Source organism: Drosophila biarmipes, chromosome 3L (genome assembly GCF_025231255.1).
Source record: "Drosophila biarmipes strain raj3 chromosome 3L, RU_DBia_V1.1, whole genome shotgun sequence".
In the NCBI taxonomy this organism is placed as follows: domain Eukaryota; kingdom Metazoa; phylum Arthropoda; class Insecta; order Diptera; family Drosophilidae; genus Drosophila; species Drosophila biarmipes.
Window position 1 is genome coordinate 14,300,595 of NC_066613.1, and position 12,270 is coordinate 14,312,864.

Here is a 12,270-nt window from a genome sequence, read left to right on the forward strand (position 1 = left end):
CGATGAGCGATGACGATGAACGATAAGCGATGAAAATGTTATCAATATGTGTGAGAAATTTTAATTTTGAGATTTTGTGAGTTGGTATAAGCGTGGATGGTGTTATAGTGTGTTAAATGAGCAGTGTGGAGTGTGTTGTATTAGATATTAATATTAGCAGCTCGAATGAAACTGGTAATCGATGTCCAATTTTCAATTGGTTCATTTCCAAGTAAACGATAGATATCGTTATATTTAAGTAGTGTTGGATAATTTTGTCTTGTTGGTGTATATTTTGAGCAATTTAACAAAATATGCGAAATGTCTTCATTAACGTTACACGAATCGCATAGGGCGTTATCGTAGACTTTCATTTTGGAAAGTGTGTATTTGTCAAAAGCATGTCCGCTTAAGATTCTGTTTAGAGTCTTCGTTTCTATACGGTTGAATAGGTGTTCTTTGTTTTTAAACCAAGGCTTGGAAGTGGTATATGGTGAGAGGAGAGAGTAACCCTTGTTACGCTCTAATGAGAACAGACTGTATTCACGCTCCCAGTCTTGTTTTATTTGCGCGAACATATGATTGATTGCGTCCTTAAGGGTCCATCTGACGGGTGCGAAAGAGCCGTTAATTTTAGCATTTTTAGCCGCTGTATCTGCGAGATCGTTTTCCCAAATATTGGAATGGCTTGGAATGTGGTGAAATTCTATGGATAGCAGGGTTGGGTTGTTTATGACTTTTTTCAGAATGCATTGAGAGATGCAGTTTTTGGAGTTCGTGTTCTTTATTGTCTGGATGGCACCAAGACTGTCAGTTAAAATTGCTATTTTGGAGAACTTTTTTGAAATACCGAAGTCAATGGCTTTTTCTAGGGCTGTGAGTTCAGCAGTCAGCGACGATAGTTTTTTGTCGGTGTAGAAACTTTTTATCGAATTGGAATTTAAGTGGACAAAGGCACCTCCTGTAAAATTTTCCGACACAGAACCATCCGTGAAGATGATTTCCATATTTTTTGAGGTTAAACTTCTTATTTTTTCTTTAAATAAAGAGAGAATTATAGTCTCGTTTGCCATTTTTTTATTTGTACAAGTACCTTTAAAGAAATTTGTGTCAACTGAAATCTTGCGTGTGGACAGAGAGTAAGGACAAATAGGAGCAATACTATCCAGGATATTTTTAAATTCAGCATAAATTCTACTGTAACTAGTATTTTTGGCTACAAAGGAGTTTGACAGAAGCGACGCAGATGGTAGTCCATGAGCGAACGTTTTGGCCAACTCCTTCGCTGTAGCGAATTTAATCCTATAAGCTGGAGGAAGTTCAGCTGCAAGATTATAAATAATATTAATTGGAGTCGATTTAATAAGTCCTAAGGCCTTTCTAAGGTGGAAATTAGCATGCTTATTTATATTGTTTTGTACTGATTTTGATATGTTTGAAAAAGAGGAGCAGGCGTATTCATATCTAGTTCTAATAAATGCTTTATAAAAGAGTAGTGACTTGCTTGGATGTACTCCGAAGCGGCAACCACTGAGCATTTGAATAAACATATTCGTTTGATTCGATTTAGAGATCGTTTTATTTACATGCTGAACAGACGAGTTGTTTGAACTTATGACTCTACCTAAATAATTTATACTATTTACATTTTTTAAAATAATATTATTGCACAAGATACTTAAAGGTTTTTTTCTTAGATTAAAATGAATGGTGGCTGATTTGTCTGGATTAAAAGTAAGATTATTAATATTGCACAGTTCCATAAACCTATTTACTTTTTGTTCTAATTTCTCTTCAGCCATCGAAAAGACTTTGTCATAACAGACTAGAAAGAAGTCGTCAGCGTACTGGAACAGAATACTGTCATGGTCATTACTTAAGCTGTGAAGCTCAGCTGTATATAAATTAAAGAGGATTGGACTCAGACAACTACCTTGACTAACTCCTTTGTTTACAGTTATCTCTGCAGTACCCATAGTGAGAACTCTTTTACTAAGGAAGTTTATAATGAAATAAATATGATTGTGGTCGAAACCCAAACTAACTAATTTGCTACCCAGAATAGGGATATTGACGGCATCAAAGGCTTTACTTAAGTCTAAAACCGCTGCGGTAACGTGGAAACCACGAGCTTTTAGGTTGGCTATGTTATTTATTACATCGTTGATGCATTGGGCAGTAGAATGGTTTTTTCTGAACGCATAGGATCTTGGTGGCAGAATTTTATTTTTATTAATGTACTCTTCCATCCGCAATTTAATCAAACCTTCTAAGCACTTAAAAGTCACACTTAGAAGGCAGATAGGTCTGTTGTTGGTAATAATTGAAGAGTCTAGATTTTTTTTGGGAACAGGTATAACCCTTATTTTCCGCCACTGATCTGGAATAAACCCATTGTCTAAAGTAATGTTTAGCAGGGATACCAGTTTTTCTATTTGACTTAAGGGTAGAGATAGAAGCATTCTGTATGAAATGTTGTCAAGACCCTTAGCCGAGTCTGGGTTACGAGAGTTAAGGAAGTCAAGAAGTTCACGCGCTGAGAAATTAGAGTTGGTATATCTATAAAGCAGATCAGGAGAAAAAGATACGTCAGGACACATCGCAGTGTTGGGAGCTGTGGCTATTTGATTGAGAAAATCTCTATGTTCTGAGTCAGATATTGCACTGTTTGACGGTTTAATTTGTTTAAAAAGTTTAAGATTTTTGATTTTGTTCCACATATCTTTCAGAGAAGAGGGGTTAGAAATGTCTTCTGCTAGCTTATTGAGGTTTTCTTTTCTCATTTTATAATAATAGTTGTTAAGTTTTTTATTACTGTTAATATAGGCAATAGCATCAGATTGTAGTTTGGATTTAAAATATTTTTGTCTGCACGCGTTTCTTAATCTAAACAATTTTTCACATACCTCGTCCCAATACTTTTTTGGAACATATCTATTGTTTGTATTTATTTTAATTGAATTATTACAGTGTATTGTTTGGGATAAGTTGGAAATGCTATCTAACGTTGTAATTTGAATTTTGGAAAAGTCTTTGATTATTTTATTATGGTTAAATTTAATAATATTAGTCGAAGCAGAAATTTGGTCTATTTCAATTAAGATTGGGAAATGATTGCTATTTGATATTTTAGAATTTATTGAGGACCAGTTAGAACAAAGATTGCTACTATTAATGAAAGTGAGATCGAGTGTTGAAGTATAGGATGGGTTATGGGAGTAAGTTGGAGAGCCGTTGTTAAGGCAAAAGAAACCGGAGTGTAAGAGGGAATTTTCTAAAATACCGCCTCTGACATCTTGAGTATTATTACCCCAAATGCTGGATTTGGCATTGAAGTCACCACCTATGACAGTTAGACCACTCGATTGAGCAGCAATAGTAAATAGATCATCGCAGCCTTGTTGAAAAGAATTAATGTCTGTGCTGGGAGCAGCATAGACACTGAAAATATTAATATTATTTCTTAGGTTAATTGTACGGATACCAATGACTTCTAAGCTAATATCACAGTTGATTTGTTTAAAGCGTATGTGTTTTTTTAAGTAAATTCCAACGCCTCCATAACCATCGTTACGCGGCTTACATACAAAATTATAATTTGCCAAGCTACACATGGAATTATTGGAAATCCATATCTCTGATAAAATTGCTATGTCTATGTTATTGTTTACTAAGAATAATTCTAGTAATTGTTTGTTATTATTAGCAGTTAAGCTCTGAATATTATACTGTAGGATTTTTATTGTCATTTAAATAATATAACTTTATGTTTTATTTTCAAATGAAAACAGATAGACAAATGAAAGAGAAAAGAAAAACGAATAAATAAAAAACAATTAATTTAACAGAAAAAAAAAAAAAAAAAAAAAAAAAAAAATCAGAAAAATAAGTAAATAGATAAATAAATAAATAAAAAAGTTATTATTCAAAATTAAACAAGTTGATTAATTTTGAACAAATCAATTTTTGAGTTTGTAAGTGCTATTCTGTTTCTTAAATTCTCTAAAAAGTTTCTTGATTCAGGTACTAAATTGGTTGTTTCGTTGACTAGAAATGAGGATATTTCAGAAGCTAATTGATTTAAGCTATTCTCCGCAGCTTCAAGAGCTGGATTGTCTAAAAAAGGTTGACTAGAGGGTGAGGAACTAGGTGGATTAGAATGAATGAGAGAAAACTTTTCGTTTGGAGTGTACTCATGTTCATAAAGAGCAGCTTTCCAGCTGATCATAGTGTCGCGTGAATTTTTATCTTCGTTTTTCTTGTTAAGAGAGTTCTTAACAACCTTATTAAAAGGGTTTTGTGCAAATATTTGTTGGGTAGCTATTTTGGTATTATTTTGTAACACTGGATTGGCAGATTTTCTTTGCCATGTTGGCTGGGGGAAGTGGGTTAAGTCGTTGGTGTCGACTTCATCTAAAATTTGGAAGAGAGAGGGGTACCTAATCTTCGTTTCATTTCGTGATAAATTCTCAATAGTCATACATTTCTGGATAGCGTACGCTCTCTTACGAGCAGGGCACTCAAGAGAGGTGGCTGGGTGATTTTGTTTGCAGTTGGCACAAACGAGTTGATTACATTGTTGTTCTCTTGAATGCGAAAGAGAACATTTACTGCATTTTTGTTCAGTTTGTTTACAATGCTGAGCAAAGTGATTAAATCTAAAACAACGAAAACATTGACTAAAAGGAACATATGGACTAACATTAATTTTGGTGTACAGGAAGACAATCTCGTTGGGAATTTGAGTACCTTTAAAAAGAATCTTAACCCTAGGAGTGTTAATAAAAATATCTTTATTGTCTCGGTCCTTAGTCTTCACACGAATTATTTCTTGAATAGGTACTGGAGAAGAAATGTACTCCTTAAGTTCAGAGTCGGAAAATTTTGTCGGAATATTAAAAATAATACCCATTTTAAAAATGAAATGCTTAAGAATTTTAGGTTCGTAACCATTACTTTTAAGATTTGAGGACAGGATGCTATTAGCTGCCGTTGCTGACTTGCACTCAGCCTTGCAGCGCCCATAACCAATCTTATTTACTGAAATTATATCTTTAATATTTAATTTTAGCAGGACAGCATTTAGTTCAAGAGGATTTATAGGAACTCTTCTAGGTCGGTTTTCGCCATTGGTTTCACCAATTTTGTCTATGTAGACCACAAAGGGTCCCTTGTGAGCGCTGCTGTACGAGTATCCGTTGTTTTCCAAATTTCCACTTTCTCTCTTCTCTTCTTTGCTAGCAGGATCCGTTATAGCTTTACCACTTACTTGGCTGGTTGGACTCGGATGACTTACAGGGTCAATGACTTCTTTCATCACAACTTCTTCGCTTTCCGATTCTACTAAATTGTTATCCGTAGGTTTTTTCTTTTTATTTAAGGGCGATAATTTCGGCCTTTTAACGTTGCTCAGCTCCGAATAAGGGTTTTTACCCTTGGCCTCGGAGGAGGCCATTTTTCTTGGAGTAACTTTACCCGTAATTGATTGTTTATTTAACCAATAACAACAGACAAATATTTATAAAAGGTATTAAACGTATATATTACGTTATATTTTTGTTTTGAAAAAAAACAGAATAAGTAAAAATCGGTATCACACACTGCTCAAACACCTCCGTTGCATGCAACAGTCAGCACGCGAAAGATGCTCAGCGAATTTTCCTTTTTCTTTCTGTTCGCCAACAAACAACATAAATACTAGTGATGGGACGAAAAAAGAAGCGATACGCGATGAGTCATCGATGGTTCGATAACAGCCCGCGAACGAGGTCGTTGCGGCAATCGAAATTCAAGTATGGTTGTCTTACTTATCTGCGATCTGCGATATATAAAGTTTACTTTATTTATTTCTTAACATCCTAAATTTCGTGATCAACATTCGGTATATTATTTACATAAGCAAAAAAAAAATGTAGAAATTAAATTGTTTAAACATTTTCAATGTTTACATATTTGAACTTCATTTAAAATTTAAACTTTAAACACATAATTGTTCTGATAAATTACCTTGACTTGTTTCTAAGCATTTAACACCGATCCCCACAATAATAACTAAACCTATTTCAATCAGGATAAAATACATTTTAATTAAATAGTGAAAAAGTTGAATACATTGTTGTGCAATAACAAAAGAATACCACTCAAAGTGGTAAGATCACGAATAAAGCTGTATATAAAGATGCATTTAGTTTGAATTTTTGGTAATGTTTAAAGATACATTCGTTGTGGAACGAACAAGGCCTCAAACAGCTTGGCGATCGAACTCCGGTTCGTCGGCATAAAAATGATTGCCGCTGGTCATTCCATCGCTGCACTCAAAGTTCAGGCAGAGCATTTTTAGGGGAAAGTCGTGGGGCAGCTGAAAAACCAAGCACGAAAAGCCACATATAATAAAGGACTTCTGATTGTCTTAAATAGGATTACTCACCCGTTCCATGATGTCATGCCTGATGTCAGTGGCCGCGGCAAAAAGCTCCAGAGGTTGGTGAACCGTTCGGCTGGACAGGCTTCCCAGAGTGCCCAGAACAAAGGCGTCTGTGATGCCAAGGCAATAGCAGATGTTCAGATACCGCAGCCGCTCGTTGTTGGCCACTAGCACGGAGAGCTCCGTCTCTCCGATTTCCCGAGCGGACTGCACGGAAAGGCACTCCAATTGTCTCAGCGCCGACAAGTGGCGTACGCAGGGATCGTCTCGAGGCTTGCAGACCAGCCATCGGAGCTCCTTCAAAGCACTGATGTACTGCGCCTGCTTCTCGTCAATCCAACGCTTGCGATGCAGAATTAGATACTCCAGCTGCATGGAGCACTGACTCTTTGCCAGTGCCTTGAAGAGGCGCGTCTTTAGGTCCTCCGGGCAGTATATTTGCAGGTACTTTAGGTTCGCAAACTGCGGCAGGACCAACAGATCGGCCTCGCAGTCGTTGAACGTCAGCTTTTCCAGCTGGCGGCAGTTGGTGGCCAGCATCCTTAGATTGCTTGTGATCAGAGAGCGCTTGGCGTTGCGCATCTGGAGGCAACGCAGCTGCCTCATGGGCTTCACAATAGTGGCGAATTCCGAGGCGGTGACCTCGTCGTACAAGCCCAGTTCCACCATCTCGCTGAAGTGACGCACTTCTTGTACTGTTTAGGGGGAAATAGCAATTAGATGGGCCTTTTTAGACAAATAGTTATGCTTACACTCCCTGCGTTCAAAGCTCTCCAGGCTCAGGCTGGTTACTCGCGGCAGGTGTATCCTAATGGCCCGGATTAGGTCCTTGCTGGTGCTTTTGTAGTTGCGCACGTGCACCTTCCTGAGGGAACTCATTCTCAGCAGATATGGCTGAGCCCGGGCCACCGTGGCGTTGTATATGGAGATTCCCTCCAGTCGGTAGCAGTGCCGGCTGATCAGCGGCAGCAGCTGCAGTGGATGGTCGTCGTCGAAGTGGGACTCCAGGGTGCGGATGCGTCCGCCACACAGCCACAGGAAGGTGTGCCAATCCTCCAGAGTCCTCAGGTTTGTGTCCTTGTCGACGACATCCTGGAAGTGGTGGCGGTGCAGGTGGAGGAAGGCGTCCCTGAAGAACCGACAGCACCGCGCCAGGTGCAACTGGTCCTCTAAGCCCAGAAGCCTTAGAATGTATAATATAGAACTGGGGTCCAAATCCAGGATACTGGTAATTCGCGCCATTATTAGCTGACTTTGGTCATTGTCCGGAACTGTCACAGGCACCGAGTGACCAGATTAACAAAGGCAGATGATTGATTAACGCCCCACATGGATAAAACACCACCAAGTCGCTTGGATTAGTTCTATTTATTTACTAATTGGGCAGCTGTCAGTGCTGACAGCTTTTGGCGAAAAAGTACATTTTTGGCGGAAAAAAGCTGTGAGCTGAACAAATGATTTTTTTTTAAATTAATAAAACAACTATGTTCTGATAATTGCAATTAGGTTTTTTTAATGTAAGTTGAACATTACAGTTTTAACTTAATTATGTTTTATTATCAATTTACTTTCAGAAGGGCTTTTTGTTAAATCAAGAACTGACGGGAAAAAAGCTGTCTGCCCAAAAGGCGCAAAGTCCTGAGCTATCGATTACCTATCGATTGGCCCCCTGAAGCGCAGCCTACTTTGCTTTGTTGGGGGTGCACAATGCGAATGGCACTCGAAGAAGAAGCAGCAGAGGGAGGAATTTCAACAAATTATCGAGGAAAAAGGCAAGAAACGGGCGAAAAAAGCAGTGTGTGTGCTTTGGCAAGTGCATAACTCCTCACCACACACACGCACACACACCGCAGGCACCGACACAGCAGCACATCGGTCGGGGGGCACACAAAACACCCACACACACACCAGGCAACCGAGGCGACCAGGACAGAGAACCCCAGCTTAGATGATGAGCAGCAGAACGCAGGACGCGGACGGTGCCTCGATCAGATTCAGCGACCACACACTGGACAAGGCCACCAAGGCCAAGGTGACGTTGGAGAACTACTACAGCAACCTGGTGACGCAGTATGGCGAGCGAAAGCAGCGCCTGGCCAAGCTGGAGGCGCAGCTGAAGGACGAGAGCCTGTCGGAGGCGCAGCGCCAGGAGAAGCGGCAGCAGCATGCCCAGAAGGAGACGGAGTACCTCCGGCTGAAGCGATTGCGCCTGGGCGTCGAGGATTTCGAGGCCCTCAAAGTCATCGGTCGCGGCGCGTTCGGTGAGGTGCGCCTGGTCCAGAAGAAGGACACGGGACATGTGTACGCCATGAAGGTGCTGCGCAAGGCGGACATGCTCGAGAAGGAGCAGGTGGCCCATGTGCGCGCCGAGCGGGATGTCCTCGTCGAGGCCGATCACCAGTGGGTGGTCAAGATGTACTACAGTTTCCAGGTGAGTGACGAACGTCAGCTGCAACAACAACAACAACGGCAGTGGCGGGTGGGCGGCCGAAAAAGGGGGCGGGGGGCAGCGCGCATAACAAAAGAATTGTGTTAAAACACGGACAAAAAATCAATAAACCAATACAAGTGCAAGTGCCAAAAGCGCCTTGCCAATCATATGGTCACGTCTCTCTCTCTCGCTCGCTCGCTCTCTCTCCCTCTCCGCCTTTGTTGTTGTTTTTCTGGGTTCTCTTTTCCCCACTTCTTCTCGGTGAAAGTTCTGGCCACAGGCGAACCTGCCTAAAGAGAATGCCTATTGGTAACACATTAGATTGTTAGATAACATGCATTGCAAGGGAAAAAAGGACCAACTGGGATTACAGTACAACTCGGTTATGGGAAATTCTTTTTAGCGTTATGTTGCATAGGGTCATCAAGTAGGGAAAGCGTCTTCAAGGAGTAATCTCTCCGCATCCGTAAAAAGTTTTCTTAGTCAGAGACATAGGAATTCCTTCTTATATCTGACTTCTCAATATCTTTTTGAGGGGATTTCCTTGTTTATGCTATACAGTCAAACGTGAATAACTCGAACTTTGTCATTCAAAGTTTTTCTGAATAGTTTAATTCAGACATGTTTTGTGGGTTCCGTACAACAGAAGTAAAAACAGTTGCAAAATCAATTTGAAATAAATAAAATTTAAGAGCCAGATATATATTTTTAATTCTGTAACTCGATTTTGACTAACCAACTTTTTAACCTCACAGGATCAAGTCAATTTATACTTGATAATGGAGTTCTTGCCTGGTGGTGATATGATGACGCTTTTGATGAAGAAGGACACGCTATCCGAGGAGGGCACACAGTTCTATATCAGCGAGACGGCATTGGCGATCGACTCGATTCACAAACTCGGTTTCATACACAGGGACATCAAGCCCGATAACTTGCTGCTGGATGCGCGAGGGCATCTCAAGGTGAGCGGTAGTTCAGATACCTTGGATACGGGTACTAAAATAAGGACAATTCCATTACTATTTAGCTCTCCGACTTCGGACTCTGCACTGGCTTGAAGAAGTCGCATCGGACAGACTTTTATCGGGACTTGTCGCAGGCGAAACCATCCGATTTCATAGGCACGTGTGCCAGGTAAGAATAGATGCTTTTACCAACATGAGAGTGCTAATTGGCTTGCTAAATCCCACAGTCCGATGGACTCGAAGCGACGGGCCGAGTCGTGGAAGAGAAACCGACGCGCCCTCGCCTACAGCACGGTGGGAACGCCGGACTACATTGCACCCGAAGTATTCCTGCAGACTGGCTACGGACCCGCCTGCGACTGGTGGTCCCTGGGCGTCATCATGTACGAAATGCTGATGGGCTATCCCCCGTTCTGCTCGGACAATCCCCAGGACACCTATCGCAAGGTGATGAACTGGCGCGAGACGCTGATATTTCCCCCGGAGATCCCCATCTCGGAGGAGGCCAAGGAGACGATCATCAACTTTTGCTGCGAGGCCGATCGCCGGCTGGGTTCCCAGCGCGGACTCGAGGATCTGAAGTCGGTGCCGTTCTTCCGTGGAGTGGACTGGGAGCACATACGAGAACGACCCGCGGCCATACCCGTTGAGGTGCGCTCAATCGACGATACGTCCAATTTCGACGAGTTTCCCGATGTCTCGCTGGAGATACGTAAGCATGCTGGTAAGGAAGAGGCAAGGCAGTTAGTTAATGATTTCCCATTGCAGCATCGGCACCCATACCGCAGGGCGGTGAGATTGCCAAGGACTGGGTCTTTATCAACTACACGTACAAGCGATTCGAGGTGCGAAATTTGGAGTGAATCCCGAAGAGGATTTGGTGCAGGAATCATAGCCAGATCCGTAGCAGGAGCAGGAGCGAAAGCAGAAGCAGCTTGAAAGTTGCCGCACTTTGCCACCCATTTTATCACCACCACAGCCGTCGTCTCTCTAACACCATCACCACCAAGAGCATACTCCACGCTAAACGAAAACCCCGATTTTCCTTTTTGAATGTCTTACCTACATGTGTATTTAAATACTAGCTAACATTTGTGATTCCAAACAAAAAGAAGAATATGATAACGCGAACAAACGATGTATTGTATGTAAAAAAGTTTTGCTTAAAGCGTCACCCGCGCCTCGGGTTAGGTTAAACGCTATACTAATCCTCCCCCACTGTCCTTCCATTGGCTTTGTTTAGTCCCTAACTTAACCGTTTAAACGTTGTGTTTGTAAACCAGAACCCCATTGAGGACCCATTTGGCAATTCCTTATATATATATATTGTTTACTTCATTGGGCAGCAGCAAAATACCCATAAATTTATTATTTAGCCAATTGAGAAATGTTATAACTTTTAGGCACGTTAATTATACGTATATGTTTTGTATCGATTTATTATGAAACAAAGTCTTAATACATAGTAAAACCTAAACCTAGAACCACACAAAAACGGATCGAAAATCTATCACACAAATTAGTTACTAATGCCAACAGCAACAAAAGCGAATCTAGACAGCAAAATAAACAATAGTATGTTTAAATATCGGTTTCGTTCTATGTACACACACCCCGCCCACCCACTCCCACGGATGCGAATATACATTTAAAGAAACATTCTACTGTAGCTCTTCCCGCTGGAGTTTTAAGTTCCACGTAATTGTAGTTTGAGCAAAAAGTGAGTTATTGAACAAGTTACCGAGTTACCGCTGGCAAGTATAAATTTAATTACATAGCCAACACTCTACCCCGAGCAGTTGCAGAATGCGAACTTAAAATAATTGATAATATACCTATAAATAAATTAAACGAATAAACAAGTTTTAAGAAATTATTTTTGGTAATAGAATACAATAATAGTAAGCATACTGATAATTCGATAATAATGCTACACAGCAACATGAAATGCAATAATAAATGAAACATGTGCATAATAACTAACAATTACATGCGAGAGCGGTGCTTCTTTTATTTCGACCATGGTAAAAACACCTCAGTACTTACAGCGGTTGTCCTCTCCCTGTCATGACCAAAGGTCCTAAGCAGACAATTCATAATGACCACTCAAATGTTACCCTTAGTACCAGAAGATCAAGCGAATGGAACCCCTCTCTAGAGAAATCTAATATAGGATTTAGGGTTCCTATTATCCTGATTTTCAAACAATTTATCAAATCTAATCCTTCTAAAGTTTGAGGGGAACAATATTATGTTTAGGGGGATTTTGCCAACAGTGTAACAATAATAATCTTTTCTTTCACACACAAAATAATTTTATGGGTTAAATTGACCAATACGGATAGTTACTCTATAGTAAAATGTATATTTTTGCTGTTTTCGTTACTATTTCATTAGTAAAGCCACCATAAAATGGTTAGCTGCTAAGCTATTTCGTAATTCGATGGATTGCGACATTTAAACTATTA

General features: G+C 40.4%; 2 protein-coding genes across 2 annotated transcripts; one reads left to right on the forward strand and one right to left on the reverse strand.

Moving 5' to 3' along the window:
* Window positions 1–6,039: 6,039 nt before the first annotated feature.
* Window positions 6,040–7,801, reverse strand: LOC108028027 (uncharacterized). The gene is made up of 3 exons (XM_017099663.3): window positions 7,156–7,801; window positions 6,407–7,098; window positions 6,040–6,337 (listed from the first exon to the last, which is right to left on the reverse strand). Exons 1-3 carry the CDS (start codon window positions 7,643–7,645, stop codon window positions 6,221–6,223), a joined length of 1,299 nt encoding a protein of 432 aa, XP_016955152.1. The 5' UTR covers window positions 7,646–7,801; the 3' UTR covers window positions 6,040–6,220.
* A 311-nt stretch (window positions 7,802–8,112) lies between these two features.
* On the forward strand, window positions 8,113–11,788 carry LOC108028469 (serine/threonine-protein kinase tricornered). The gene is made up of 5 exons (XM_017100330.3): window positions 8,113–8,834; window positions 9,590–9,799; window positions 9,865–9,971; window positions 10,030–10,514; window positions 10,571–11,788. The coding sequence occupies exons 1-5, from the start codon at window positions 8,352–8,354 to the stop codon at window positions 10,663–10,665; spliced, it is 1,380 nt and encodes a 459-aa protein (XP_016955819.1). The 5' UTR covers window positions 8,113–8,351; the 3' UTR covers window positions 10,666–11,788.
* Window positions 11,789–12,270: the final 482 nt, after the last annotated feature.

Bases quoted from the DNA above. Each gene is read 5' to 3' on its own strand.
- LOC108028027 (XM_017099663.3), bottom strand. From the start codon at position 7,645: ATGGCGCGAATTACCAGTATCCTGGATTTGGACCCCAGTTCTATATTA. The intron at 7,099-7,155 runs GTAAGCATAACT...CCCCCTAAACAG, and splicing joins GAGCTTTGAACGCAGGGAGT to TACAAGAAGTGCGTCACTTC. The intron at 6,338-6,406 runs GTGAGTAATCCT...TTGGTTTTTCAG, and splicing joins GGCATGACATCATGGAACGG to CTGCCCCACGACTTTCCCCT.
- LOC108028469 (XM_017100330.3), top strand. From the start codon at position 8,352: ATGATGAGCAGCAGAACGCAGGACGCGGACGGTGCCTCGATCAGATTC. The intron at 9,800-9,864 runs GTGAGCGGTAGT...ATTACTATTTAG, and splicing joins ATGCGCGAGGGCATCTCAAG to CTCTCCGACTTCGGACTCTG. The intron at 9,972-10,029 runs GTAAGAATAGAT...TAAATCCCACAG, and splicing joins TTCATAGGCACGTGTGCCAG to TCCGATGGACTCGAAGCGAC.